The sequence below is a fragment of the Dipodomys spectabilis genome, unplaced genomic scaffold (genome assembly GCF_019054845.1).
Source record: "Dipodomys spectabilis isolate Male_0828 unplaced genomic scaffold, ASM1905484v1 ptg000030l, whole genome shotgun sequence".
NCBI lineage: Eukaryota > Metazoa > Chordata > Mammalia > Rodentia > Heteromyidae > Dipodomys > Dipodomys spectabilis.
Window position 1 is genome coordinate 5,344,488 of NW_024870707.1, and position 27,062 is coordinate 5,371,549.

At 44.3% G+C, this 27,062-nt stretch overlaps 1 protein-coding gene across 2 annotated transcripts; it reads left to right on the top strand.

The window, feature by feature from the left end:
* The first annotated feature begins 560 nt into the window (after positions 1–560).
* Zdhhc5 (zinc finger DHHC-type palmitoyltransferase 5) lies at positions 561–27,021 on the top strand. Of its 2 annotated transcripts, none has more exons than XM_042676176.1 (13): positions 561–862; positions 2,631–2,750; positions 4,397–5,559; positions 14,421–14,542; positions 17,207–17,364; positions 18,580–18,752; positions 18,903–19,005; positions 21,066–21,157; positions 21,817–21,961; positions 22,368–22,491; positions 23,134–23,246; positions 24,164–25,023; positions 25,645–27,021. In XM_042676176.1, the coding sequence occupies exons 3-13, from the start codon at positions 5,456–5,458 to the stop codon at positions 25,808–25,810; spliced, it is 2,160 nt and encodes a 719-aa protein (XP_042532110.1). In that variant the 5' UTR covers positions 561–862; positions 2,631–2,750; positions 4,397–5,455; the 3' UTR covers positions 25,811–27,021. The 2 variants fall into 2 exon arrangements, with proteins under 2 accessions (XP_042532110.1, XP_042532111.1); XM_042676177.1 differs by having other exon boundaries at positions 562–862; positions 21,817–21,949.
* Positions 27,022–27,062: the final 41 nt, after the last annotated feature.

Here is a 27,062-nt window from a genome sequence, read left to right on the forward strand (position 1 = left end):
TTTTAAATAAAGTTTTAGCCATTAAAAAAGAAAAAGAAAAAAGGGGGCGGAGGGAAGCCAATTTACCCCCACACTATTGGTCAGCGCTTGAAGGGACGAAGCAGGAAGACGAGGAGACCTGGCGTTGATTGGTTAGGTTAGAAGTCAGTCTGGACCATACCACTCTCTATTCGGAGGGGGTGTCGTAAACTCGAGAAGGCAGCCACTTGCTTCTGAGTACTCCCAGGTTGTACACGTATAATCTTCTTCCAAAAGTTTCTCCTTGGACATAGGAGAAATAGAAAATAAGACCAGGAGGCCTCGCCTGGCCATTGCCTCACTCGCGACCCCTGCGTAGTTGGCCAGTCCTCCTCCAGGTCGTCTGCGAAACCCGGCGGTCTTACGCGCGCGCTCCCGCGATCCTCTCCCCCCCTCCCCACCGCGTACGTATGGGCGGGCGCTGTGCTCCCCGCAGCCACTCAAAACGCGAGGTCGCCGCGGTCGCTCGGGTTCGCGCGCACGCCCCAGAGCGGCGTGGGGGTGGGGGTTGTGGGTGAATGGGTGTGTGAGCGGGGGCTGGCGCGGCGGCGCAAGCCGCATGAATGAGAGGAACGTGCCCCGCGCGAGACGTCGCGCGCTCCCGAGCTAGAGAGCCAATGGGATTGCCGAAAGGGCCCGAGACCCGGCACTGAGGCAACGGCCGCGCGCCGGCTCGAAGACGAGCGTCGGCGGGCCGGGAGCGCGCGGGAGCGGGGCGGGCGTGGAGCGTGCGGGGGCCGCGCGCTGCCTCTGCGAGGCCGGACGGCACTGCCGGGAGGCGGCGGCGGCGGCGGCGGCAGCGGCGGCGGCGACGACAACGACGGCGGTGGTGACGGAGGGGGGGGTGAGTACCGGAGACACCGGCCCCTGCGGAACCGGAAGTGCTGGGACACTGAGGTGGGAGGGGAGAGTGACCTCTAGGGAAGGGGGACCAAGGAGGGAGGAGAGGTTAAGGCCCCATCCCTGCCCCCCCCCCCCGGGGGCCGGGGTTATCCGACCGACTGCGGCGGCAGGACCCGAGGGCCCCGAGACAGACGACGAGCGGAGATCGCTGACCCAAGGGCCGCCTGGAGTCGGAGCGGGCTGCCCGGCTCCTGACCGGGTCCGAGGCCGGGACCTGGCACCCCGCCGCCGTTCCTTGGGGCCCCCGGCCCGAGGGGTGGCCCGCCGCAGCCCGCTCCCGGCGTCCTGATGGGTCCCGCCGGGCCCCGGCGCTGTCCGTTCCGTCCTTTCCGGCACCGCGGTGGTCACCTCTGCCCCGTGGCGTGGAGGCTCCTGCGCCCCAGCTCCGCTTCCCCTCGGCCCCCTCGGCGGCGGCTCCAGCCTCTTTACCTGCTCCCTCCTCCCCACCCGCTTCCTCCTCCGGCCCCCCCCCCCCCCCCCCGGGCTGCCGGCTCCCCGAGCCCAGGACCTCGTACTTTTCTGTTTTAAACGAGCAGAGCTTGTGTGGGGTGTCTGCCCGTCATTTCACCGACAGGAAGAATCTGTCCGTCGGGCAGGGAGGTGAAAGTGTTTTTATCTCCTTTGGCCCACTGAAGATCCTGAAATGGGAAGTTAAGAAAGTGACGTAAAGTTCCTGCCAGCAGTTGTTGTAGAATCAAGTCTGTGTTAAGTATATCCCATGTTGTAGACCTTTTTCCAGTCGTCCCCCCCCCCCCCCCCCACTTCTTGGTTAGTGTCGAGTTTTTGTCCGGTTAAATCTTGATTTGCATCTCCATCCTGTTATCCCAGTATCCCTCTGCTCTGTATCAAATCTTATCTTCACCTATTAACCTTCCTCCTTAATATTTATATGTAAGAACTATATTTCCAGGTACTTTGCCAGCTCAGTCTCTTATGACAATGTCATTTACACTAAACTCTAGATGTGGACTATTCCATGTCACCTTTGACTATGTATTCCAGTTTGCTGTACTATTAACAATAATTTATCTCAGCAAGAGTGTTCTGCTCATGCTTATTTACTCCTTTAAGGAAGTACTCATACAATCTCATTAAAGCCTTCAAACTACCTTTCCTGTATTTTCTATTTCCATCCTGTAGTTTCCTCCCTGCCTAAATAAGTCATACCCACTCTTGTACACTTTACTGATAGGCGTCCATCAGAGTGTGACTGATGAACCACACTCACCCTTTTGGTCTTATCTACAGCACATCCTCTTGCTAAGTAACACTTGTGTGTGTATTTATACCCAATAAATTGTTAGGTTTTTGTCCCTTGTAATGTCTGTCCTCTGAACAGCTCAGATGCTGAATCTCCTCTGTATGCCAGTATTGTACTCCAACATTGTATGGCCTTCCATGACTATCTTAGTATGGCAATATTAGCCTGGGTGGCTTTTTTTTCCTATTGAAAACATAATCCAAAATAGTATATGGTTCAAAATGATATCCTGACAGTAGTAGTGTCAGGATTACACTACAAGTTCCCGTCTTCTGTAATTTTGGGGGTTTGAGGGAAACATTTAATAGTACTGTCTATAGACCAAGACTTTGCTTCCTCTTTGTTAAAAGTTACTTAAGTCTAAACATAGAAAGTTGAACTTTGTTTCCTATAAGACACTGAGACATAACCATAGAATCAGGGACTAAAGAGGATCTATCTTTTTTAGGATGCTAACAATTTCTTGTAATCTCTGGGACTTCATTCTAATATTGCTGTTTCGCCTTCTGAAATCCTATTAAGGAGAGATGCTGAATCTTGAAGGAAGGCGCCTGTACTCATGTCACAGGTGAGAGGAAGTGATAAATTTCAGAGCATGTTTATTTTTTGCTATCTGGACCTGCTGGTGTTTTCAGTATCTACCTTTGATATTAGACTGCTTGAGAGGAATAAAACTTTCCAAGTTCTCATAGGCACCCGAGAATCCTAGCTATTCAGGAGGCTGAGATCTGAGGATCTAGGTTTGAAGCCAGCCTGGGCTGGAAAGTCTGTGAGATTCTTAATCTCCAATTATCACTCCCCCACCCCCCAAACAAAACAAAACAAAACAAAAACCAGAAGTGATGCTGTGACTTAGGTGGTATAATGCTAGTTATGAGCAAAAAAAGTTCAGGAACAGTGCTCAGGTACTGAGTTCAAGCTCCAGATCTGCCACACACACAAGAAAAAACAAACTTTTCAAGTTCTAATTTAAGTAAAATATTGGTCTGTAGATTCTAATTTCTGTCATTGGGTTTGTCGTATAGTGGATGAGAATGAGGTAGAAAGGGATTGTGTCAGCAAAGGGGCATGTGAACCTGGCTGCTGGTGATTCAGAGGAATGCCTCAGGCAGTCTCCAACCTTCAATTTTACCTAGTTGGATAAGGGACTCTGTCACCAGATAATGTGAGAAAAGTGCTTTGAGATCACCAGATGAAAAGCATCTTATAAAATCAAGGTGCCAGTGTTATTTTACTACTATTGTCAACAGAAATAATTGTTACTCTTAATCATACTATGTTAGGTGGGGCTCAATTTACTTCCTAATAGGCCATTGTAGAAATTAAAAAAACTATTGAATTGGAAAGAAAAGGACCAACTTCTATGTTGTTGATTTTCATAGAGGGCATTTTACCTTTGAGAAGAAGATTATTTCTTGTCCAGGTCCCTTTATAGATAATCCCAAGAGACCAGAAATTTAACTTCTGCCTCTTAGGGTTATAGCTAAATAAAGGGTAAGAAAAAGAGACAGATATAAGATTTTCTGCCCTACTTTTGAGGTTACATTTTCATGTAGCAACAAATACTCTCTTTGTCCAACGAGAAATCCTAGCTCTAGAATTGCCCTTTACTGCTGTGCTTTTTTTGAAAAGAATATATATTCTTGGCCTTTGTTGCTGTTCTTTTGTGTCAGGTAAGATGGGTTCTGTATGAGAACTAGACCTTTGATGACTTGAGGCCAGATAAAGCCATATTTTCCTTCTTCCAATCTTAGGAGCACTCAGAGAGGTAAAGGGTTTTAAATCAGTTTTCCTCCATATTCAGAAGTCTTTCCACTTTATGTGTAAGTGGAATGGAAAAATAATCTTTTCTTTCAAAAGACACTTTTTCAGAGTAGCCTGTGGGATTGAATTTCAGCCTTCGTCTTTTTTTTTTTTTCCTCGTCGGTTGTGGGGCTTGAACTCTGGGCCTGGGCGCTGTCCCTCAGCTCTTCAGCTCAAGGCTAGCACTCTACCACTTGAGCCACAGTCCCACTCCAGGTTTTCTGGTAGCTAATTGGAGATAAGAGTCTCACAGACTTTCCTGCCCAGGCTGGCTTTGAACTGTGATCCTCCTATCTCAGCCTCCAGAGTAGCTAGGATTATAGGCATGAGCCATCTGCACCTGGCTAGCCTTTGTCTTCTTAAGAAATGCCTTGAAAAATTTCTTTGATCAAGATATTTAATTTTCTCCAGGTGAAGCACTATAATCCAGTGGAACTCTCGGCATCCAGGAGGTCCAGAAGAGAAGCAAAAAGCTCAGAGATATTGACTAACCTGGAAGCTGGAACATCATTGGAACTTTGCTTTTTTTATCCACAGTAATTTTTTTCAAGCATCAAGTGGAACTTTTTCATCTTACTCTGCTTACTGAGAAGAACATGGCTTCAAGGATTTTAACTTTCCCTTTAGTTTTGCATGAACTCTATAGGGAACGGAGCCCTTAAAAGGTTTGAGAAGAAGAAGAAGAGATTGAAGACAGACAAGCTTGCTGTCTCTGTTTTCTCTCCTCCTTCAAAGAAAAGGATTTACAACTGGACTGTGTAACAGCTGTTGTCCAGCCTTGGCCATCAAGAGAGAAATAAATAAAATTAACTACTGTTGCCAGACTACAAGCACTGGTGAAGATAAGGTGTGAGAGACTGCCTAAAAGGAGCAAGGACTGCAGTAAAAACAGCTTCTCTTTAAAGCTAGAAGGAGCTCCAGGTCCCTCCTTGGATTAAAATAGAAACACAGGGCACACCTCTTTTAGGTGCAGCTCTTATTTTGTGGCAGTGTGGTAGCTGTGGAGGTACTATTGTATCTCCTCAGCAAAGAAGTTGTCCTTGCTTGAAGTTTTCTGCCCTACCCTGATATTCTTTCCTTTTGAATACCTGCCTTCATCCATGAGCTATATCTTGGTCTGTCTGACTGTCCGTGTTATCTACCTGCAACGATTTGCATGTGTTCAGCCTATTGTTTGTCTTCAGTTCTTAAACTGTACAAGTTGTGTTTCTTAACCTCCCCTTCTGCTTTGTTCTGGGGCGGTGGTTTTTCATCATTTGAAATCACCTTTCCCCCTCCCATGTGCTTTCCTTCATTTGAGATCTTCTGACTTTCAGCTTTATTTGGGAGGGGGAAGGGTGATAATTTAAATTTCTCCGTTTTCCCTAGTTTCTTTCCTTTCTGTTGTTTCCCTCATCCCATTTTCTTGTCTGTTCTGCCTCTGTGGGTCTGGGCTATGCGGCAGGGAAGATCTCCCATCAGAGCTCCAACATGCCCTCAGAGTCTGCAAAGAGATTCAAACCCAGCAAGTATGTCCCGGTCTCAGCAGCCGCCATCTTTTTAGTGGGAGCTACAACACTCTTCTTTGCCTTTACGTGAGTTTTCTCCCAGTAGTGGTATTTGGGGGAGGAGGTGTGTGTTTGGGGGAGCACCCTGTGGGAGGGGAGGACTGTTTTCTTGTGAGTTTGCTAGTTACTTGCAAAGCCTGAGTGATTGAGCACACTTGGTTTCTGATCCAGGTGAACCCCAAACATGTATTTTTTTTTTTTTGGTCCGGTTGTGGAGCCTGAACTCTGGGCCTAGGCGCTGCCCCTCAGCTCTTCAGCTCAAGGCTAGTGCTCTACCACTTGAGCTACAGCGCCTCTTCCGGCTTTTTTCTTTTTGCTTATGTGGTGCTGAGGAATCGAACCCAGGGCCTCAGGCATGCAAGGCAAGTGCTCTACCACTGAGCCACCTTCCCAGCCCCAACCCCAAACATGTAAAGTGAGAATGTCCTATCCTTTTAGCATTGTTATAAATTATACTCTGTTGAAGCTTCTACTTTCCCCTTCCTCCCTTCCTTTGGAATCATGGATGTTTTCATATTTTTCTGCCCAACTCCATTAGGTGATCCTAAACTAGGAAGACAAACAGAGAAACCTTCAGAGTGGTTTGAAGCAGTGTAAACAGTTCTATGAGGGAAGGAGAACCAGAGTGGACTTCAGTCTTTTATATAGTAGTGGCTCTTCCCTAGGATGTCTGAACCTTGAGTCTGAGATTGTGCAGACCGAGTACTGAAGAGTTTCAGAACTGATTTATAAACTATATGCACTGCTGAGACCAATTTGACTTTTCATGTTCCAATTTTTTTCTCTGAACTCTTAAAAGCTAAAGCCTGGAGAAGTGAAGGCAAGTGGGAAAGAACAGCTTTATTTAGGAAGAGTCCTAAAAGAGTCCCTTTATGTTAGTAAAGGGAATTGGAGTACTTTTCCTATTTGTGGGTCTAGCTGGATAAACTGGTTGGCATTAGAAGATTTTCCACTTTCAAGAGTCTAGGACTTGCATCATTCTCATCTGGAATCTTAACACCTTGTTCATCTAGTTGTTACTAGAAGAGGAGACGGATGGTTTGCCCTTTCTCTCATCTCCAGAATTGTACCTATCAGCCGCCTGGCAAGCATCTTTGTTGTTACTACTTTGTAAATGAACCCGTTCCAAGCTTCTGAGCCTTGTGCTGTTGTGTCATTGAGTTAGCACTCTAGTTACAGCTCTTGGAACAACTAGGACATGTAAGATCTGGGAAGTTCATCTTGACAAGGTTCAGGCTCACACCTAATTTTGAGGTACTGTTGAGAGCAACAGTTTTGCTGGAAGAGGAAGAAAACTGAAGTGGTAGGAAATTAAAGAAGTTTGGGCTCATTGAAATAAGAATTGTTGGGATTGTGCGATGGGAACAGTTACATAGAAAGTAAATCTGAGCTTCCAAAAGCTTCAAGTGTCAAAGGGTTTTTTTTTTTCCCAAGTCAAGGCCGTGCTATGTAGCCTAGCCCATGCTGGCCTTGAACTCTTCAAGAGTCTTCCTGTTCCACTTCCTGAGTGTTGGAATTAGAGGTGTGTCCACTACTATGTCAGCTTGCCAAAAGGCATTCTAAAAGATGTGGGCTGCCTGGCTGAGTCAACAAAATGCTGACTAGATATATCTCTAGGTTTTTGTTGTTTTGTTTTTTCACATAAGAGTCTTACTGTAGCTCAGGTTGCCCTCAAACGTATAATCTTCCTGCCTCCATCTTCCAGGTGTCTATCTGATCTTGTCTTTTAAACAAGGAAACAGTGAATCACTACCTAATGCACGGACATCACTCTGCTTCCTATTTTCCTCCTCTGAACTGTAGAAGTCACAGACTTTTGGTCCATAGCTAAGCAGTCTGAGCATCCTTGCCAGATCCCTCAAGAATCTAGAGAGAGCCTTGCTGATTTTCTTTCTTTACCTTCTCTTGCTTCATTATTTTTTTTCTCCTTTTTAGCTCAGTATGTTCAGTATTTTATTCTTTGTTCTTTGGTTACAAAAAGTCTCAGAACTTGTTTTGGTTTTGCCATTTTGCCAGTATGCATACTAAAAAATTTAACCAAAGTATAGTCATGGCACTTGTGGTACTAGATCAGGAGTGGTATGTACTAGATCAGTTTGATACCCTTAGACCTGATTGGTTGAGGAGGATCTATTTTATTTTAAAAGCCAAGTATTTGGAGAAGCTAAAATCTTCAAGGAAGTGTTTTTTCTCTTTCAAGCTGTTCTTGAGATAGAACATGTAGAATCCTTATTCCTAATTTGTTAATCTGGAACCAGTGAACTGCTTGGCTGGTTATACCAGTTTGCCCATAAAGAGTTGCTCTGAAATAGGCATAGGCATTTTCTCAGCTGATAATTGAAGCTATTTAACCTACTTTCTCATTCTCTGGTGCCAGCACAGTAGAGGGCTTCCTTATTTTATTGTCTCTCAGCCCCTTGAAAAAAGATTTTGGAGAAACTTACTGAGTCTATTTGGAATTTAGAAGAGCCTTATATCTGAAGTTCCTCCTGGCATTAGTTTCCACAGGATCAATTTTTTTAAGTTGCTTTTTCTCCTTAAGGTCTCACCTGTTTACTTTGTGAAGTCATAAATACCTATTTACCTTACCATATATATATCACCTAACTTTCAGTATCCCTGATAGTCCTATCTCATTTCCATCTGACCATAGTGTCTCTTGAAGCTTGTATATGGGCTGAGGCATTCAGCTTATAAGGTCTGTTTCTCCCCATGGAGGGGAGGAACCTTTTGAGGTTCAGTTCCTTGGAGAATACCATTTAAAACCATACAGGCATAAAAAGCTTGAGTTTCAAATGGAGAGGCAAAAGAGAGGCTCTTTTAGAGCAGCTCCTATATAGGGCCTTGACTCTGCAACTACTCTGTTATCCTGTTCTCTTCACTAGGCTACCAGTAACTACTCTTACATCAGTCTATACCCCAGGTAATTACTGTGGGACCTAGAGGAGTAGGAGGAAGAATCCCTTTCAGTTGGCAGACATAATTAGTGGAGGCATGTAGGCTACAACTAATTAGAACAATTTACCCTCCATGTTTCTTTGTCAAGTAAGGAAAGCAATGAGCGGAAGAATTACCAATTGGGCTTGTTTGTCAAAGAAATAGTGATCTTCTGCTCTCGAGAATTCAGCCATTGAGACCCTCTCCACAGAGCTGTATCTAGTCTCATTCAGTCAATGAATTTGTCCAGTACTAAAACTAAGCAGGAGTGGTGTGGCTCTTGTCTGAATCATTTACCTCCTCACTGTTTGTGACAGAGGATCTGCTAAAATAATCCACCCTTTCCCAGTTAGGTCTTGACTCCATATTTAAAATCATGTGTCTTGGTTTTCTATCATGGTTTAGTCTTTGTGAACAGCAGGGATAATGCTAACTAAGAGTAGTCATACTGTTTAGGCCTTAGGATACTGATTTTGGTAAAGTCTACTAATCTTTGTGGAGCTTAGTTCTTCTCTATGAGGAAGTTGACCTAGAGGAGTTTATTTAAGCATCCTGATCCTTTTGTACATAATGTCTTAATGTGGAACTCTATGAGACAAAAATTAGAACTGCTGTGGTTCACATGAAGCTTCATGGAGCTCTAGTAACTTGATGATGGTATCCTCTTTGCCTTCCTGGGGTACCTGGACCTTCTTTGGGCTCTTGACAACATTGTCTGAAATCACAAAGTTAATCTTCTCTAAAGTTTCCTGTAGCTGTGAGTTTGTCCATTTTTACAGTTGAGGGAGCCAGTAGGAGAAAGATCTCTGGTTCATGGGGCTGGGAAGGTGGCTCAGTGGTAGAGTGCTTGCCTTGCATGCATGAGGCCCTGGGTTCAATTCCTCAGCACCACATAAGCAAAAAAGAAAAAAGCTGGAAGTGGCACTGTGGCTCAAGTGGTAGAGCGCTAGCCTTGAGCTGAAGAGCTGAGGGACAGCGCCCAGGCCGAGTTCAGGCCCTACAACCGGACCCAAAGAAAAAAAAAAAAGATCTCTGGTTCAAATAGTCCTTTCAAGGGTAGGATTAAAAATCAGAGTAGTCTGGAAAGAACTCCACATGGGTGTGACCAGTGTCCCAGCTGTGGTACATCTTGCTTGCTTTCAGTTTCTGCCTCTGGCCCCTTCCAGCTCTTTTTAGAGTTGGGCAACCTCAGTGGCTCTCTTTTCTTTTTTTCCCCCTCACAGCTGTAGAGGTGTTAGCACCTGATTTGAGTGGGAGCAGCCTTGTGATCTAGGGCATTAACTGAGTAGTGCTTTTTCCTTTCCTTCCCACATGGTTTTCTCATCTAGAATAAGTGCCCAGGCCCTACCTACCTAGAGCATTCAGCTGCCAGAAAGGCTAGGTTATAGAGGCACCACCAAAAAAAAAAAAAAAAAGTGTTTTAAGAGAAACTTACCCACCTATAGAGGGAGAAAAAGTTTTCCCGTCTTGAAGAAAGCAGTCCTAGATGAAGATTGCTATGGGCAGGAAATAGGGCATTATTCCAGCCTGTTTCATCAACAAAAACCACTAGTCATCTGCTCAGCTAATATACTTGGCATGGGTGGAATGTATAGACCTGTTCTTTAGGAGATTAGTGCCTCTGTTTTAAATGTCCTTGAATCACTGGGACCTCAGGGGAAGTAGAATTAAGGTTGATAGTGGAGCTGAGTAATAATTGATGGGGTGATGATATATATGAGTGGTAATTGATGGTGGTAGTGATATATATATATATATATATATATATATATATATATACACACACACACACATTTATATACACACACACACTTATATTTCTGTTTGTGTTCTATCCAGTAAATGCTCTGTACTAAGCCAGCTGACTTAAAAAGAATTCTATTAGCTTTTCAGACAGTCTCCTTTATTTTCATGTTCCTAGTGTGCAGCTGTGTAAGAAGCCTGACAGTTTGCTGTGGATTACGTAAGGATACTAACCGAAACATTAATGGAGACAGGGTACTTTTTCTTCCCAGGAACTTAACTGTAACTGGAAGTGTTAAGGAGGCCTAGGAAACAGGATTTTGAGAATGTGGATTTTGAAACCCCTTTCACAATTTGATTTGGCCTTGGAAACTGCACTGAATGGTGGGCAGAAGAACCTGTTCTACTTGGGATGGTTTAGGTCTGGAAATCCCATCAATGAGTCAGTTGCCTTTCTGAGCAAAGGCCACTCCCTAAGCTGTTCTGCTCTATGATTATTGCTATAGGCTGAGGACAGGCCCCAACAACTCTTGGCCGCATCTTCCTCCATCAAAGAACAGATTCAGACAGGCCACTTAGGGTGGTCACCAGGAATCTGGTAGAGCACCAAAGCAATGGAAAGTCTTTTCTAGGCAAGCAGAATATGGGATGTGATATGAATAAGCTGTGCTCATACATGTCTTTCCTTGGTAAAGTGTTTCCTCAACTAGAGTACTAAGGTTAGAAGCAGTAGGCCCCAGTGTAGGAGCAAATACTGTTACCAATGTTATTTGTGTCACTTGTAGATTCTGCCATCGTAGGATATCAACTTTATTTTTATCAGCTGGCATTGGAATTAAGTTCCAGGATTACACACATAGCTGGGATAGGTTTTTATCAAGAAGGCTGTAGGGGTAAAGTTCATCATTCAGGAAAAGGTTGGCATAATACCCAAGACACTGGGTGAGTTTTGTTTAGAAATGAAACTGAATCAAGAGTGGGATCAGAAAGATCATTCTTACTTTAGACTCCTTGTGTGGGGGAAGGCAGCTTTGCTTCTTTTGTTTAGAAGCTAAGAAGCCACAGTGGCCGGTTGTAGGAATTTTAAGTCATGGCACCATCATGTTCTAAGGATTTAATTTTATTTTTCCCTTCTAATTATCTTCCCAGCTGTAGGAGTGAAGTGAGTCACCCTTTCTCTTCTTCCCCAGGCGGAAATTGAATCGACTGCTTAGTCCTAGGGAGGGGCTGTGACCTGGATGACTGGTTTTCAGTTTCTCCCCCTCCCTCTCTCCCTCCTGAGGAACCTGGGAGGTCAGGCTTTGGGGTGGGACTATGTAGGGACTCTTTGTATTCTACCTCAAGCCATTGCAAGGTATGGGAATCTCTTTTATGAACCAAAGAACTCACCGAAGAGGTGATGTTATTTGAAGTTAGTGTAGGCATGACGGAAGATCTGTTGTGTATTTGAAATTGGTCTCCACTCTAGCTTCATTACTTCCTTCCCCAATTAGGTACTGTCCTATCAAGTGAAGCACAGAGTTGGCTAGTTATTTATTATCTTAAAAGCAACACACATAGTATTAAATTGAAAAAAATGAATGGTTGAATGGAATTTGGAAAAATGGTGGTTGTAGAAATTTGTGATATGCTTTGTGAAGTTTAGTCTCTTATCTTTGGCTTATTTGTATCTTGTTACTGGGCCCAGTGCTTCCAGAGTCTCCTTGAACACTATTTAGGGCTATGCTTTTCATTTGGGTGGGGACATATCTTTCTTGACAGAATACAGGACTACTGTGGATTAGTTCTCTAGATTCACAAGCTAATTTCTTCCACTGACCCCTGCCTCTCTTTGATGAACTTTTCCTTTCTTCGGACTGGCTCAGATTAAGGAAGACAAGGACAGATGTTGTCCTGATTCTGGAGATTAAGTTCTCAACCACAAAGCAGATTAGGGTATTTAACTACTATCTTGTAGTTCTTACTGAGCTGAGACTGAAGAGGGCAGGTGATACTACTGACAAAGTAAGATTCACATCGGAAGCTCTGAAACTTTAGACTTCTAGGAAATTAGCAGAAAAAAGGAAGTGCTAAAGAAGCCCTTCTACTAGAACTCACATCCTGAACTAACTGGAGCTTAATCCTTGACAGGAGTACTTTTTTTCCAGAGGGAGGGGGAGTCAAGGAAAAGTTGTCTAAAGCATGCCTCTTGATTTGAATATTATAGAACACTGGATATGTTTTGTCAGTCATTTTTCCTATAAGATTTTAGGGCTTCTTTGATCTGATATCCTCTGTTTCTTCCTCCCTCACTCCTTCATTCCATTTTAGATATGTGTATGTAAGAGGGTTTTGTTTCTCTCTCTGTTTTTTGTTTTGTTGTTTTTTGTTTTTTACTAGTCCTAGAGCTTGAACTCAGGGTCTGGACACTGTCCCTGAAGTGTTTTGCTCAAAGCTAGTGAACTTACCACTTGATCCACAGCTCCACTTTCGGCTTTTTGATGATTAATTGGAGATAAGAGTCTCATGGACTTTGCTGCCCAGGCTGGCTTTGAATCATTGATCTTCAGATCTCAGCTTCCTAGGATGATGAACCATTAGTGTCCAGATGTTTATTTTTCAGACAGAGACTAGGCTGTTCTTGAACTCAGAATCCTGTCTCACTCAGCCTTTTTGTGTGTGTGTGTGTGTGTGTGTGTGTGTGTGTGTATGTGTATTCTTGAACTCAGAATCCTGTCTCACTCAGCCTTTGTGTGTGTGTTTGTGTGTGTGTGTGTTCTTGAACTCAGAATCCTGTCTCACTCAGCCTTTGTGTGTGTGTGTGTGTGTGTGTGGTTGTTCTTGTTGGTTGTGGGACTTGAACTCAGGGCCTCAGTGCTGTCCCTGAACATTTTTGCTCAAAGCTAGCACTCTACCACTGTGAGCTACAGCACCACTTCTGGTTTTCTAGTGGTTAATTGAGATGAGTCTTACAGACTTTCCAGCTTGGGCTGGCTTTGAACTGTAAGTCCTCAGATTTCAGCCTCCTGAGTAGCTAGGACCTTAGGCATGAGCCACCAGTGCCCAGCTCCTCAGCTGCTGCTTTTTTTTCCGCCCCTCAGCTTTTTTTTTTTGTTTTGTTTTGTTTTGGTCGGTCGTGGGGCTTGAACTCTGGGCTTGGGTGCTGTCCCTGTACTCTTCAGCTCAAGGCGAGCGCGCTACCTCTTGAGCCACAGTGCCACTTCCAGTTTTCTAGTGGTTTATTGGAGATAAGCGTCTCATGGACTTCCTGCCTCTGGACTGGCTTTGAACTGTGATCCTCAGAGCTCAGCCTCCTGAGTAGCTAGGATTACAGGCGTGAGCCACCGGCGCTGGGCTTCCCCTCAGCTTTTTAAGAGCTGGAATTGTCAGCATGTGCCACATGCCCAGCTTAGTTCTCTGTCTTGATGACCATGCTTATTTGTGTTTAAAAAAAATTTCTCATGCTTATAATCCTGGCTACTCAGGAGGCTGATATCTGGGGATCACATTTTGAAGGCAGCTTGAGCAGAAAAAAATCTGAGAAACTTTTGTCTCCAGTTAGCAAAAAAAGCCAGAAATGCAGGTGTTGCTCAAGTAGTAGTAGAGTGCCAGCCTTGAGCAAGAAGGGCAAGAAGGCCCTGAGTTTAAGTCAGGAATCAATCTCTTTTTCTCTCTCTCTCTCTCACACTCACACACACTTCCCAACCTTGAAAAGTCTCCAGTTGAGTAAAAATTTCAAGAATACTTAACACAGCGAAGAATTCCAGACAGTTGAATAAGGTTGAAAGCCAGCTGGGAAGGAGCAGGGGAGTCAGAGAAGCAGGTGGTGTCTCATGCTTTGGGCCAGTGTGCAGGCCAGTGGGGCATGGCTGGGATCCAAGAGCCTGGGGCTGCTCCAGAAAAGGCCGGCGTCAGTTACATAGTCCCTAGTTCTCATGTCTGGTTAGTAAGGAGATGAGGACACATTCCAAAACATGGAAATACCCACAAAGGAAGAATGAATCTGAGTAACACAGACAGATGAAAAGGGTTAATATTGAACAGATACCAATACCTTGATCCAAAAAAAGTCATTTTGTGGGAAATTGAGCCACTTGGGAGGAATTGTGTAGTAAGTTGGCATGACAAAGGTAAACTACATGTTGGGGGTCTGTGTCTTTACAGAATTTTGTGAGTAAAATTGGTGTGCAATATATTACAGACAGATCCTCATTTTCTTGTGTGCACAGGTGTCCAGGACTGAGCCTGTATGTGTCACCTGCAGTGCCCATCTACAATGCAATTATGTTTCTCTTTGTGTTGGCCAACTTCAGCATGGCCACCTTTATGGACCCAGGGATTTTCCCTCGAGGTAAGATCTTCCTCTCTACTCTCTTGAAAGCTCTTTGCCACCTTTGAAAAATGATTATTTGGGGCTGGCCCCCAGTGGCTCACACTTGTAATCCTAGCTACTCAGGAGGCTGAGATCTGAGGATCATGGTTCAAAGCCAGCCCAGGCAGGAAAGTCCATGAGACTCTTATCTCTGGTTAACCACCAGAATATTGGCTATGACGCTGTGGCTCAGAATGGTAGAGTGCTAGGGGATAGTGCCCAAGCCCCATGACCAACTGAAAAACAATGGGAACTGGAGGTGAGGTGTGTTTCAGGTGGTAGAGTGCCGACCTTGTGAAACAGCTGAGTGGGGAAACAAGGACCTGAGTTCAGAATTATTTGGGTGGCCAGATGCTGATGGCTCACGCCTGTAATGCTAGAACTGGAGATTGCAGTTCAAAGCTAGCCCGGCAGGAAAATCCATTAGACTATTTCCAATTAAACACCAAAAGCCAGAAGGGGCACTGTAGCTCAAGTGGTAGAGTGCTGCTCTTGTGCATGAAAAGCTCAGGAATAGCCATGAGTCGAGGCCTCAGGACCAGCACGAAAATAAAAATTATTTGGGCAAACACAATTGGCTGTTAGGATCCTAGGAATCCTAGGATTATGGGATACTTTTTTTAGTGTGATGACAAAAATAGGTTAAGGTCTTCAGGAATATATGTCATAACTTTGAGCCATTTTGTTTACTTTTTGGTCAAATCTTTGGTTTTCATTCATTCAGCAGAAATTTCTTTAGAGCAGGTGGGGATCCAAGTATTGTGGTTCATACCTGAAATTCTCAGCCTCAGGAGGCTGAGCCTCAGAGGATTGTGAGTTCCAGGCTAGCATGAGCTTTATAGCAAGGTGCTGAGGATGAGCTCAGTGCTAGTCTAGAATACACAATCATGGGTGTGATCCCCAGCACTGTAAGCACTGTAAGTAAGTCTGACATGACAGTTGTAACAGCGTGATGTAACTAGATGAAGGCATGAACAAGATTTTGTGAGAAAATAAGGGTGCAATTGTATCTGGTCTGGGAAATTAAGGAAATACTTCCAGAGTGAGTGATAAGAAAGACTTCACTCACTAGAAGGTGGAACGGTGAAGTTTTATACAAAAGTAGCAGCATGTACAGAAGTTTGCTATGAAATGGTGAACTCTCTGGAGTTGGAGGTTATTATGCATGGAGGACCAAAAGGGGCAGGACATAAGCCCAGACCAAATTGTGATGGAATTTATATTTATATTAATTAAATAATTAATGCTCAAGTAAATAGATTATACTTCCTTTGACTGCAAGAAGTTTTCAAATGTAGAAATCAGGGAATCAGAGTTTCCTTTACAAAAAATAATTCTGTGAGATTAGAAAGTATTTGGATGGCTGGGGGTAGTGATAAAACCAGATAAGAACTCAAGTCAAAGGAAGATTTACAGGTTTTCCAGAAGTAGATTGAACGAAATTATTCATGACAGCTCATTGTGACAGAGCTGTCCAGAGTGAAAAAAGGCTACTGCCACTCTGCCCTGATTGTCTTCATTCTCTTCTGATGGCAGAAGCCCAGCAGGGTTGGGCCTGATTAATACTTGGATGAGAGAAGGAAGTTAATTGTCTAAGTACAGTTTCAAAGTTCTGTGAAGTTAAGTTGAATGGGGGTTGAACTCAAGCAAGGCCTGGGCACTGTTGTTTAGCTTTGTTGCTCAAAGCTAGCACACTAGCAGTTCCACCTCTGGCTTTTATGGTAATTAATTGGAAATGAGTATCATGGATTTTTCTGCCTGGGCTGAACTGTCATCTTCAGATCTCAGCCTAATGAAAAGCTAGGATTATAGTCATGAGCCACTGACACATGGCTGTGTTGTTGCTTTTTTTTTGGGGGGGGGGGGGGGGAATGGTTGTGGGGCTTGAACTCTGGGCCTGGGCGCTGTTCCTCAGCTCTTCAGCTCAAGGCTAGTGCTCTGCCACTTAAGCTATAGTGCCACTTCCAGCTTTTTCTGCTTATGTGGTGCTGAGGAATTGAACCCATGGCTTCATGCATGCAAGGCAAGCACTCTACCACTGAGCCACCTTCCCAGCCCTTATTTTTATTTTTTTAAGATGCTGTCTCACTGAATAGTCCAAGCAGGGTTGAAACTCACTATGTAGCCAGGCTGGTCTTGAATTTATAATCTCCTACCTTGTCCTCCTGAATACTCAGATTTCAGAAATGTTACTATGTTCAATAAAAAAAATTTTAATAAGGGGTGTGTGTGTGTGTGTGTGTGTGTGTGTGTGTGTGTGTGTGTGTGTGTGTGTGTGTAATATATTTAGGGACTATTAACAAAAAGGTTACCTGTAATTTGACAAACCAGAGATAATAGCTGTTATACAGTGGCATATACTTCCTTCTATATGAATTAGATGAATTTAATAAGAGTAGGGGAAGCCATTTGGGGACATATGATTTTGTGGAGGAGGGGAGTGTATAATTTCTGTTTTGTTTGTTTGTTTTGTTTTCATTCTGTTCCTAGACCTTGAACTCTCAGGGTCTGGTTAAAGTGTTGACAGTTAATTGGGGATAAGAGTCTCATGGATTTTACCTGCCTGGGCTAGCTTTGATCCTCAGATCTCAGCCCCCTAGGTGGGTAGTTGTTGTTTAACTGATTTTTTTTTCCTCTTTTTAGCTGAGGAGGATGAAGACAAAGAAGATGATTTCCGTGCTCCTCTTTACAAAACAGTTGAGATCAAAGGTATCCAAGTGCGGATGAAATGGTGTGCCACCTGCCGTTTCTACCGTCCTCCGCGATGTTCCCACTGCAGTGTCTGTGATAACTGTGTGGAGGTAAGACCCAGTACCTCACGAAGTCTTCTTAGCTCTAGCAAAGATTCTCAGCCTTGGATGAAAGGCAGTCCTGGTGAACTGCTGAAACAGCATGGTCTAGCTCAATCGAAAGGTGTTAGCAAAAAAGTACATATGTGGGTCAGAGCATGAGTACTTTATAATTACAGCAGGGAAACTTTGACCTCAAGTAGATATAAGCTTTGCTAACACTCAAGATTTAAATTTCCAGCCTCCTATCTGCTTTTGTTTCTTGGGTTTTTTTTTTGTTGTTGTTGTTGTTCTTGGGCTTAAACTCAGGGCCTAGGCACTAGCTCTGAGCTTTTTTGCTCAAGGCAAAAACTCTCTACCACTTGGAGCCACAGCTCCACCTTCAGTCTTTTGGTGGTTAATTGAAGGTAAGAGTCTCATAGACTTTCCTGACTGGGCTGGCTTCTAACCTTGATCCTCAATCTCAGCCTCCTTAGCTAGGATTATAGGCACTAGCGGATCCCATTGGCGCTTGGCTTCTGTTAATCTTTTTTGATTATTGGTCCTGCCTTTGTGTTATCTCCTGCTTCCAGAAAGTCTCGCCGTTGAAATCAAATTGGACTTTAGCCTTCCTCGTTGTCCTTTTGCATCCTTGTCTTTTTAGCCCTTTTCTCAGTACATATATACTCACCTGTAGGCTGTTGCTTGCCTGATTTTCTTGCTAAAAGCTCATTTCTCAAGAATTGTGAGTGTTTTGTAAAGAAATCTTTCAGTATTCATCCTTTTTAGAGTTCCTGGGTTATATAGGATAAATAAACTTTTGAAACCTTGACCTTTGACCACTTTCTGGAAAGTTGTTTTTTTTTTTTTTTTCCAAAAACCGCTATTGTGCTGGGCGCTGGTGGCTCACGCCTGTAATCCTAGCTACTCAGGAGGCTGAGATCTGAGGATCACAGTTCAAAGCCATCCCAGGCAGGAAAGTCTGTGAGATTCTTCTCTCCAATAAGCCACTAGAAAACCGGAAGTGGTGCTGTGGCTCAAGGGGTAGAGCGCTCGGCTTGAGCTGAAGAGCGCAGGGACAGCGCCCAAGCCCCAAGTTCAAGCCCCACAACTAACCAAAAAAACCCCCAAAAATGCTATTGCCTGTTTTTAATTTTGTAACTAAATGAACATAATCATTAATTACTAAAAGTAAGGTCTAATGCTGTGGAGTAAGGAAGCTTCTCACACTGTCTCTTTTGCTCCTAGGAATTTGATCATCACTGCCCCTGGGTGAACAACTGTATTGGTCGCCGGAACTACCGTTATTTCTTCCTCTTCCTCCTTTCCCTGACAGCCCACATTATGGGTGTGTTTGGCTTTGGCCTCCTTTATGTCCTCTACCACATAGAGGAACTCTCAGGGGTCCGCACGGCTGTCACGTATCCTTTAAGGCCATTGGAGTGTGGGATTGAGGCGGGAAGGAAAGAAAAACTGAGTCCTATAGTAGGGAAGGTCAAAAGGGTATGGTCATTTGGGGTTGGGAAAGGCAAGATAGCATTGCTTTGTTCTCCTTGACTGTTTGGCATCAGAATGGCAGTGATGTGTGTGGCTGGCTTATTCTTCATCCCAGTAGCTGGCCTCACCGGATTTCATGTGGTGCTGGTGGCCAGGGGACGCACAACTAATGAACAGGTACGGGGAGAAGTGATAGGAGACCCCTGAAGAGCAGGGTCATGTCTCAAGCCCTCAGATCATTGTGTAGCATAATGCTCCGACAAATAGAGGCTTAATGAATACTTTATATGGTAATTCAGATATTAGTGGTATGGGTTGAGATATACCTAAGTCCTCAAATATGAAGATAAAACTAGACGTAGAGGGAGGTACCTACAATTCCAGCACTCAGAAGGATTGACAGGCCAGGCACCTGTGGCTCATATGTGCAATCCTAGCTACTCAGGAGGCTGAGATCTGAGGATCGTTGTTCTAAGCCAGCCCAGGCAGGAAAGTCCATGAGACTCTTATCTCCAGTAAACCACTAGAAAACCAGAAGTGGCGTGTGGCTCAAGTGGTAGAGCGCTCTCCTTGAGCTGAAGAGCTGAGGGATAGTGGCCAGGCCCAGAGTTCAAGCCCCACGACCGACAAAAGTAAAAAAAAAAAAAAAAAAAAGGATTGACAGTTTGAGGTCAACCTAGACTCGAGGAAAGTGAAAGGGAAAAAACAAAACATGAGAAAGAGGCTGTTTCTCATTTAACAAATCTTTACTGAACGCACACTGTATACTAGAAGACAGTCTAGGCTGAGTTATGGGAGTAGTAAGAGTTGGGTCAGGCCTTGAAAAACTTACAAAGTCTGAAAAAACTTTCAGACTTTGTGTGTGCCATAAATAGTAATCTTAATTATTTAGGTTTTTTTTTTTTTCTTGCTAGTTTTGGGGCTTGAACTCGGCCTGGGCACTGTCCCTTAGCTTCTTTTGCCCAAGGCTAACACTCTACTCCTTGAGCCACTGTGCCACTTCTGGCCTTTTCTGTTTATGTGGTACTGAGGAATCAAACCCAGGGCTTCATGCATGCTAGGCAAGCACTCTACCACTAAGCCACATCCCAGCCCAATTTAGTCTTACACAGCCATGTACTTGTGGATTTTTCAAGTAACCAACTGTGGACTACACTCAGGGAAAAATTGGATCTGTACTTAAAATGTGATCTTTATTTCCTCATCATTATTCCTTAAGCAATACACCGTATATATAAAAATGTAATGTATGCATATATACATATATTTATATAACATGCTATATCAGGTAGAAAAGGTAGCATAAGTCTTCTAGGGTGATTTAGAATAGATAGCTGTGCATACATTATATGCAAGTGCTGTGCCATTTTATTTAAGGAACTTGAACTGTGGATTATTTTACTGTTATTCAGAAAGCTACTTATGGACTGGAGGCATGGTTCAAGTGGTAGAGTGTAAACCATGAGCAAGAAAGTGGTATCTTGAGACCCTGAGTTCAAGTCTCAGTAGCAGCATACACATACAAAAAATTCTGAACTAGATGATTCATAACTGTAAATCCTAGCCTACTTGGGAAGCTGAGATTTGAGGATCATGGTTAAAAGCTGCCAGGGGCAGAAAAGTCCTCCAGACTCTTATTGACAATTAACAGACAAAAAATCCAGGCTGGAGAAATGACTTGGGAGGTAGAACAATCCAACCATGAACAGAAAAAGCTAAGCTGGAGAGGAAGGCCTTAAGTTCAGGCCCCAGTACTTTAAAAAAAAAAAAGGCAAGCCAGGTGCCAGGGGCTCATGCCTGTAATCCTAGCTCAGGAGGGTGGGATCTGAGGATTGTGGTTCAAAGCCAGCCCAGTCAGGAAACTCCGTGAGACTAATCTCCAGTAAACCTCCAGAGAACTGGAAGTGGTGCTGTGACTCAAATGCTCGCCTTGTGCTGAAGAGCACAGGGGTAGCTTCAGGCCCAGAGTTCAAGCCCCCACTACTGAACCAAAAAAAACAAAACAAAACGCTATTTACTCAATTTATATGAGGAAACAGATGTTTGGGGCCACTAGACAAGCTACCATGAGGTAGATTTAGGATTTGAACTGAGGACCCTGACTGTAGAGTCCTTTTTCTTAGTCATTACATGTATAAGCTTTGAGAGTGGATACACAGTAATTTCCTACTTGTTTACATTTTTGGAGGTCAAGATCCCAGAACAGAACTGTGACTTCATTGTTTACCTCTTTCTAGGTTACGGGTAAATTCCGGGGAGGTGTGAACCCCTTCACCAATGGCTGTTGTAACAATGTGAGCCGTGTACTCTGCAGTTCTCCAGCACCTAGGTATGCCTACCTACCCCTTTTGACACTTGGTTAAATTTTTATCTCCTTTGGGCTTCATCTGCCATTTAGGAAGGGGTTTCTCTAGAACAGTAAGTGCTGCAAGTGAGAGACATGCCCATCCTTTGGTGTGGACCCTGTGAGTTCAACTGATATTCCTCATGTATTATGGCTAACCTCCTTTGAGAGTTGAGGATGAATGAGATACACTTCAGAATGCCTTGGGCACCTATGCATATCAGTCTAATCTTACTACAGATCTTCATGTAATTAAATTCGTTTGGTGCTAACTTTTTCACTAGCCTGATAGAACTTCCTTTTGGTGCTGTTTATCACTGAACCATCCACACCCCACCACAGGATTGTTTCTTATATTTGTAAAAATGTTTCATACATAATAGGGCATTAGTAGATGTTTTGAACTAACTAAAGTCTCCTTTTTTTTTTTTTGCCAGTCCTGGGGCTTGAACTCAGGGTCTGGGCACTGTCCCTGAGCTGCTTTTGCTCAAGGCTAGCACTCTACCACTTGAGCCTCAGCATCACTTCTGGCTTTTTCTGTGTATGCGGTACTGGGGAATTGAACCCTGGGCATCATGCATGCTAGGCAAGCACTCTACCAGTAAGCCACATTCCTAGCCTTGTCTTTTCATTTTTGATACCAGGTATTTGGGAAGACCAAAGAAAGAGAAGACAATTGTAATCAGACCTCCTTTCCTTCGACCAGAAGTGTCGGATGGGCAGATAACTGTGAAGATCATGGATAATGGCATCCAGGGAGAGCTGAGGAGAACTAAGGTGAGGAATTGGGTAACTTGGAGAAATTTCACCCATGCAAAGAAATGGAAACTTGCAGTTACTTTATATCTTTAGGAGCACTTCCTAATTCATGTGACTTACATACAGATCTTTTTTTTCTCCATTATATTTAAGTTTAATGACCACAGACATTGAGTACATTCTCATGACTTCCTCAGAATGAACAAGATGCAGATGAAAGAAGCTCAACAGAGTTGTTGCTTGTAATGAACAAATTAGTGGTAGAAATTAAGCTTTTATTGAAAACTTTTATCTCACAACTGTTGTGCCTTGTCTTCCAGTGCCAGTTTAGAAATATATGATTGATTCTTCGGTACCTTTGCCAGTTAAATAATTTGAATTGTCATACTGCCCAGTTTTTCAAGTCTGGATCTCTCTTTACCCCTCATTTATGTAGTCTAAGGGAAGCCTGGAGATAACAGAAAGCCAGTCTGCAGATGCAGAACCTCCACCTCCTCCTAAGCCAGACCTGAGCCGTTACACAGGGCTGCGAACACACCTCAGCCTGGCTACTAATGAGGGTAAGTGCCCTATTGATCTTCGAGGTCCTAGAACTAGAAGGCAAAAGGTAGGTCTAAGAAGATAGGCAAGGCCTGCCCAAGAATACCCAGCAGGTGCTTTTTTGGGTAACTTGAGGAGGGATGCCTTGTAGCAGTTGGCATTGAATTGCACTTTTGTCGGGGTAGTTGTTAACCTTAGACCCGATAATTTCCTGGAGTATTTTGTGCATTAAATTTGCTAACACTGAGCTCTAAATTTGTATAAGTAGGGTTGTTTTTTTTTTTTTTTTTTTTTTGTCGGTAATGGGCTTGAACTCTGCCTGGGTGCTGTCCCTGAGTTCTTCAGCTCAAGGCAAGGGTCAAGTATAGTGCCAGTTCAAGTTTTCTGGTGGTTAATTTGGAGATAAGACTCTCACAGACTTTTCTTCCTGGCTGGGCTGGCTTTGAACCACGATCCTCAGATCTCAGCCTTCTGAGTAGTTAAAATTACAGGTGTGAGCCACTGGCATTCAGCTGATATAAGTAGTTATGGTTTCATGTTTCCCAGACTTTTCCTTTCGCTGGGTATGTTTGTTGTGATTTATCCTTCCCCTGTATTTTAGGCAGATTAAGAGAATTTCTTGTAAAGTAGTGCCCTCTGGGCCTTTTTTTCCCCCCCTGCAGATAGCAGCCTCTTGGGCAAGGACAGCCCCCCCACACCTACCATGTACAAATACCGGCCAGGATACAGTAGTAGCAGTACATCAGCCGCCATGCCTCATTCCTCCAGCGCCAAGGTATTGTGTACTCTAAGTAGGGTTCTAACATATGTCAACCCTTGGGAAAAAGAAGCTGCGTAGGAAGAAGCAGAAGGGAAGATAAAAAAACCAAGGGCATTTTATGAGTTTGACATTAGTGGAATTGAATTTCTGTGATAGTGTGTTCATCAAAGAAGGAAGAACATATATAAGAGGATTAATTATTGTAATCTGACTTTAAAACCAGGATGTGTAAGTGCCTTATTCTCTCTAGCCATCATTTCCTGCATCTTCAAATGAGATATTATTTATTACACCTTACAGATTTACTTATAGTTTTTTGTTTTCAGTCCTGGGGCTTGAACTCCGGGCCTGAATGCTGCTCCTGAACTTCTTTTGCTCAAGGCTAGCACTGTACTACTTGAGCCACAGGGCACTTTTTTTGTTGTTGATCATGGCTTGAACTCTGGGCTTGGGCGCTGTCCCTACGCTCTTCAACTCAAGGCGAACACTCTACCACTTGAGCCACTGCACCACTTCCAGTTTTCTAGTGGTTTATTGGAGATAAAGAATCTCACGGACTTCCTGCCCAGGCCAGCTTTGAATCACAATCCTCAGATCTCAGTCTCCAGAACAGCTAGGATTACAGGTGTGAGCCACTGGTGCCCGGCACCGGTTTTTTTTTTTTTTTTAATGTAGCTCAAGCTGACCTTGAATTTGAAATCTTCTTGCCTCAACTTCCTAAGTGCTGATATTACAGCTGGCTCTAATTCTTTTGGGCTCTGGGGTCTATAACAAGGGGACCATTAAGAATCTGCTTTATCAAAGAAAGCTGCTCAAAAGCCAGCACTAAATGCAGGTAGAGCTAAGAAATATTGGTCATCTTTGTTGTGTATTCATTTTTCAAATAAAACTGAAAATACTGTAGTAACAAAGAATCTGCTTTACTTCCTCAGTTGAGTCGTGGGGACAGCTTGAAGGAACCAACCTCAATTGCAGAAAGCAGCCGTCATCCCAGCTACCGCTCAGAGCCCAGCTTGGAGCCAGAGAGCTTCCGTTCACCCACCTTTGGCAAAAGCTTTCACTTCGATCCACTCTCCAGCGGCTCACGCTCATCCAGTCTCAAGTCAGCCCAGGGTACAGGCTTTGAGCTGGGCCAGTTGCAGTCCATTCGTTCAGAGGGTACCACCTCCACCTCCTATAAAAGCCTGGCCAACCAGACACGCAATGGAAGCCTCTCTTATGACAGTTTACTCACTCCTTCAGACAGCCCTGATTTTGAGTCAGTACAGGCAGGGCCTGAGCCAGATCCACCTTTAGGCTACACTTCTCCCTTCCTGTCAGCCCGGCTGGCCCAGCAGCGGGAAGCTGAGAGGCACCCACGTTTGGTGCCATCCGGCCCAGCACACCGAGAGCCCTCACCAGTCCGTTATGACAATCTGTCACGCCACATTGTGGCCTCCCTCCAGGAACGAGAGAAGCTGCTACGTCAGTCACCCCCACTCACAGGCCGTGAGGAAGAACCAGCCTTGGGGGACTCGGGGATTCAGTCAACACCAGGCTCAGGCCATGCCCCTCGTACTAGTTCCTCCTCAGATGATTCAAAGAGATCACCCTTGGGCAAGACTCCACTGGGACGCCCAGCTGTACCCCGTTTTGGCAAACCGGATGGGCTAAGGAGCCGCGGATTAGGCTCCCCTGAACCAGGCCCAACTGCCCCATACCTGGGCCGATCGATGTCTTACAGCAGCCAAAAAGCTCCACCTGGTGTCTCAGAGACAGAGGAAGTGGCCTTGCAGCCATTACTGACACCCAAGTAAGTATGATCCCATCCTGGTCCTTAGCCAACTTAAAATTTGAGGTACCACTCAGCAAAATGTATTTGGGCTTTCCTTGTATAATCTGTGGGTGGTGGGCCAAACGGTATTCTCTTTTTTTGTTGTTGTTGTTGGTTGTGGGGCTTGAACTCTGGGCCTGGGCACTGTCCCTCAGCTCTTTAGCTCTAGGCGAATGCTCTACCACTTGAGCCACAGTGCCACTTCTGTTTTTCTGAGTGGTTTATTGGAGATAAAAATCTCAGTTTCCTGCCCAACCTGACTTTGAACTGAGATCCTAAGATCTCAGCCTCCTGATTAGCTAGGATTATCGGGTGAGCCACTGACTCCCTGCTTCAAAGGGTATTCTTGAACTTATTTTTACTCAGCTAACCTGAAGGTGAATACTTCCCCTTAATGCTATCTCCTTTAAAGTATTATCTGCCTGAAGGTAAGTGTGAGAGAGCTACTAGTAGTTAGAAATACATTGTGGAAATAGGGCATCAGCCAGGTTTTCAGTGTTAATAAAACAAAAGCGACTGTTTGGGTAACCACATTGTAAACACTCTTTTGCTGTGCTTTGTGCCCTTTTTCCTGACACTTATCTCTTGTTTTCTTACCAGAGATGAAGTACAGCTCAAGACCGCCTACAGCAAATCCAATGGGCAGCCCAAGAGTATAGGCTCAGCCTCCTCTGGCCCAGGCCAGCCACCTCTGAGTAGCCCCACAAGGGGAGGAGTGAAGAAGGTGTCAGGGGTGGGAGGCACCACCTATGAGATTTCTGTGTGAGCCTTTGGCTCTCCTTCCCCATGCCTCTGTTCCTACACCAAAGGGCCCCGGGGGCCACCTTCCTTCCCTCAAGGGGCTCCCTCCCCTGCATGGACATTTTTTAAACCACCGATTCCAAGAGGATGCCACGGGGTCGGGGAGTTGGAGATTGGGGCTCTGAGACCGGGGTAGCAACCCCTATTACCTTTTAAGACCTTCCCTTCCCTTATTAATCCCTGGACCAGACTCAGTGGACATTTGTGCAATTGCTCGCTCTGGAGGGTACCAGATCATTTTTAAACCAGAAATAATTTTTTTTATTATTGTTACGGATTCTATTTTTTTCCTCTTCTGCGTTACCAGGTGTGTGTGTGTACATATACATATATATACATATATATGTATGTATATAATAAATATCAAAGAAATTATATATCTATCTTGGGATGGGATATATAGATGAGGGATATATGTATGTATGTATATACACAGGCACACACACACACACACATATGCACACACGCACAAAAGGAGGGGGAATTTTGCTCTTCCTTTTCCTCAGACCAGCAGGAAATAAGGGAGAGACATTGAAGTCTTCCTTTTTTCCCATGGTTCCTTCTTTCGTCCCAGTAACCAACTAAGGAAATAGCACCTCCTGTTGGTGCTAGTGATTGAGGAAGAAACCTGGGAAGCAGTGAGTCTGGGGTCTTGATCAGATGTGGGAAGCACTTGGAGAGGAGGGTTGGTTTTCTAGGCTTATAGGCATCTAGTTTCCCCAGGAAAGGGGTTGCAGCTCTGTGGCAGGTGGAGGTGGTGGGGATCAGGAAGAGAGCTTGGCCTAGTTTAAGAATATTGGATAATCCTCCATTCTTGGGGGGAAAAGATTAGGGTGGGCTTCTTCAGTGAGCCCCTCAAAGCTTTCCTGTGGCTTACATTGTTAGCATGATTTTAAAAATCCAAGGCCAGGAGAGAAGAATAAAAAAAAAAAAAAGCAATATTTTTCATCATATGCCAAAAATGGGATAGAGAGAAGGAGTGGCAAGCCTAGGCCCCTCCGATTGTCCCTTGGGGGTTACCCCTCAGCCCACCTAAGTATGGTGCTGGGTAGAGGGGGTACCTGGGTTCTAACCTCTAAGTAAGGGAAGACCCCAGCCTCTATACAGAGGCCCTTTATTTTTTATTCTGATTAGCCATTTTAAACCAACAAGGAATAAAAAGAAATCCTGATCTAATCAGCCTCCCCTGGCTTGTGTTGTTTTGTCTGGTTAAGGCA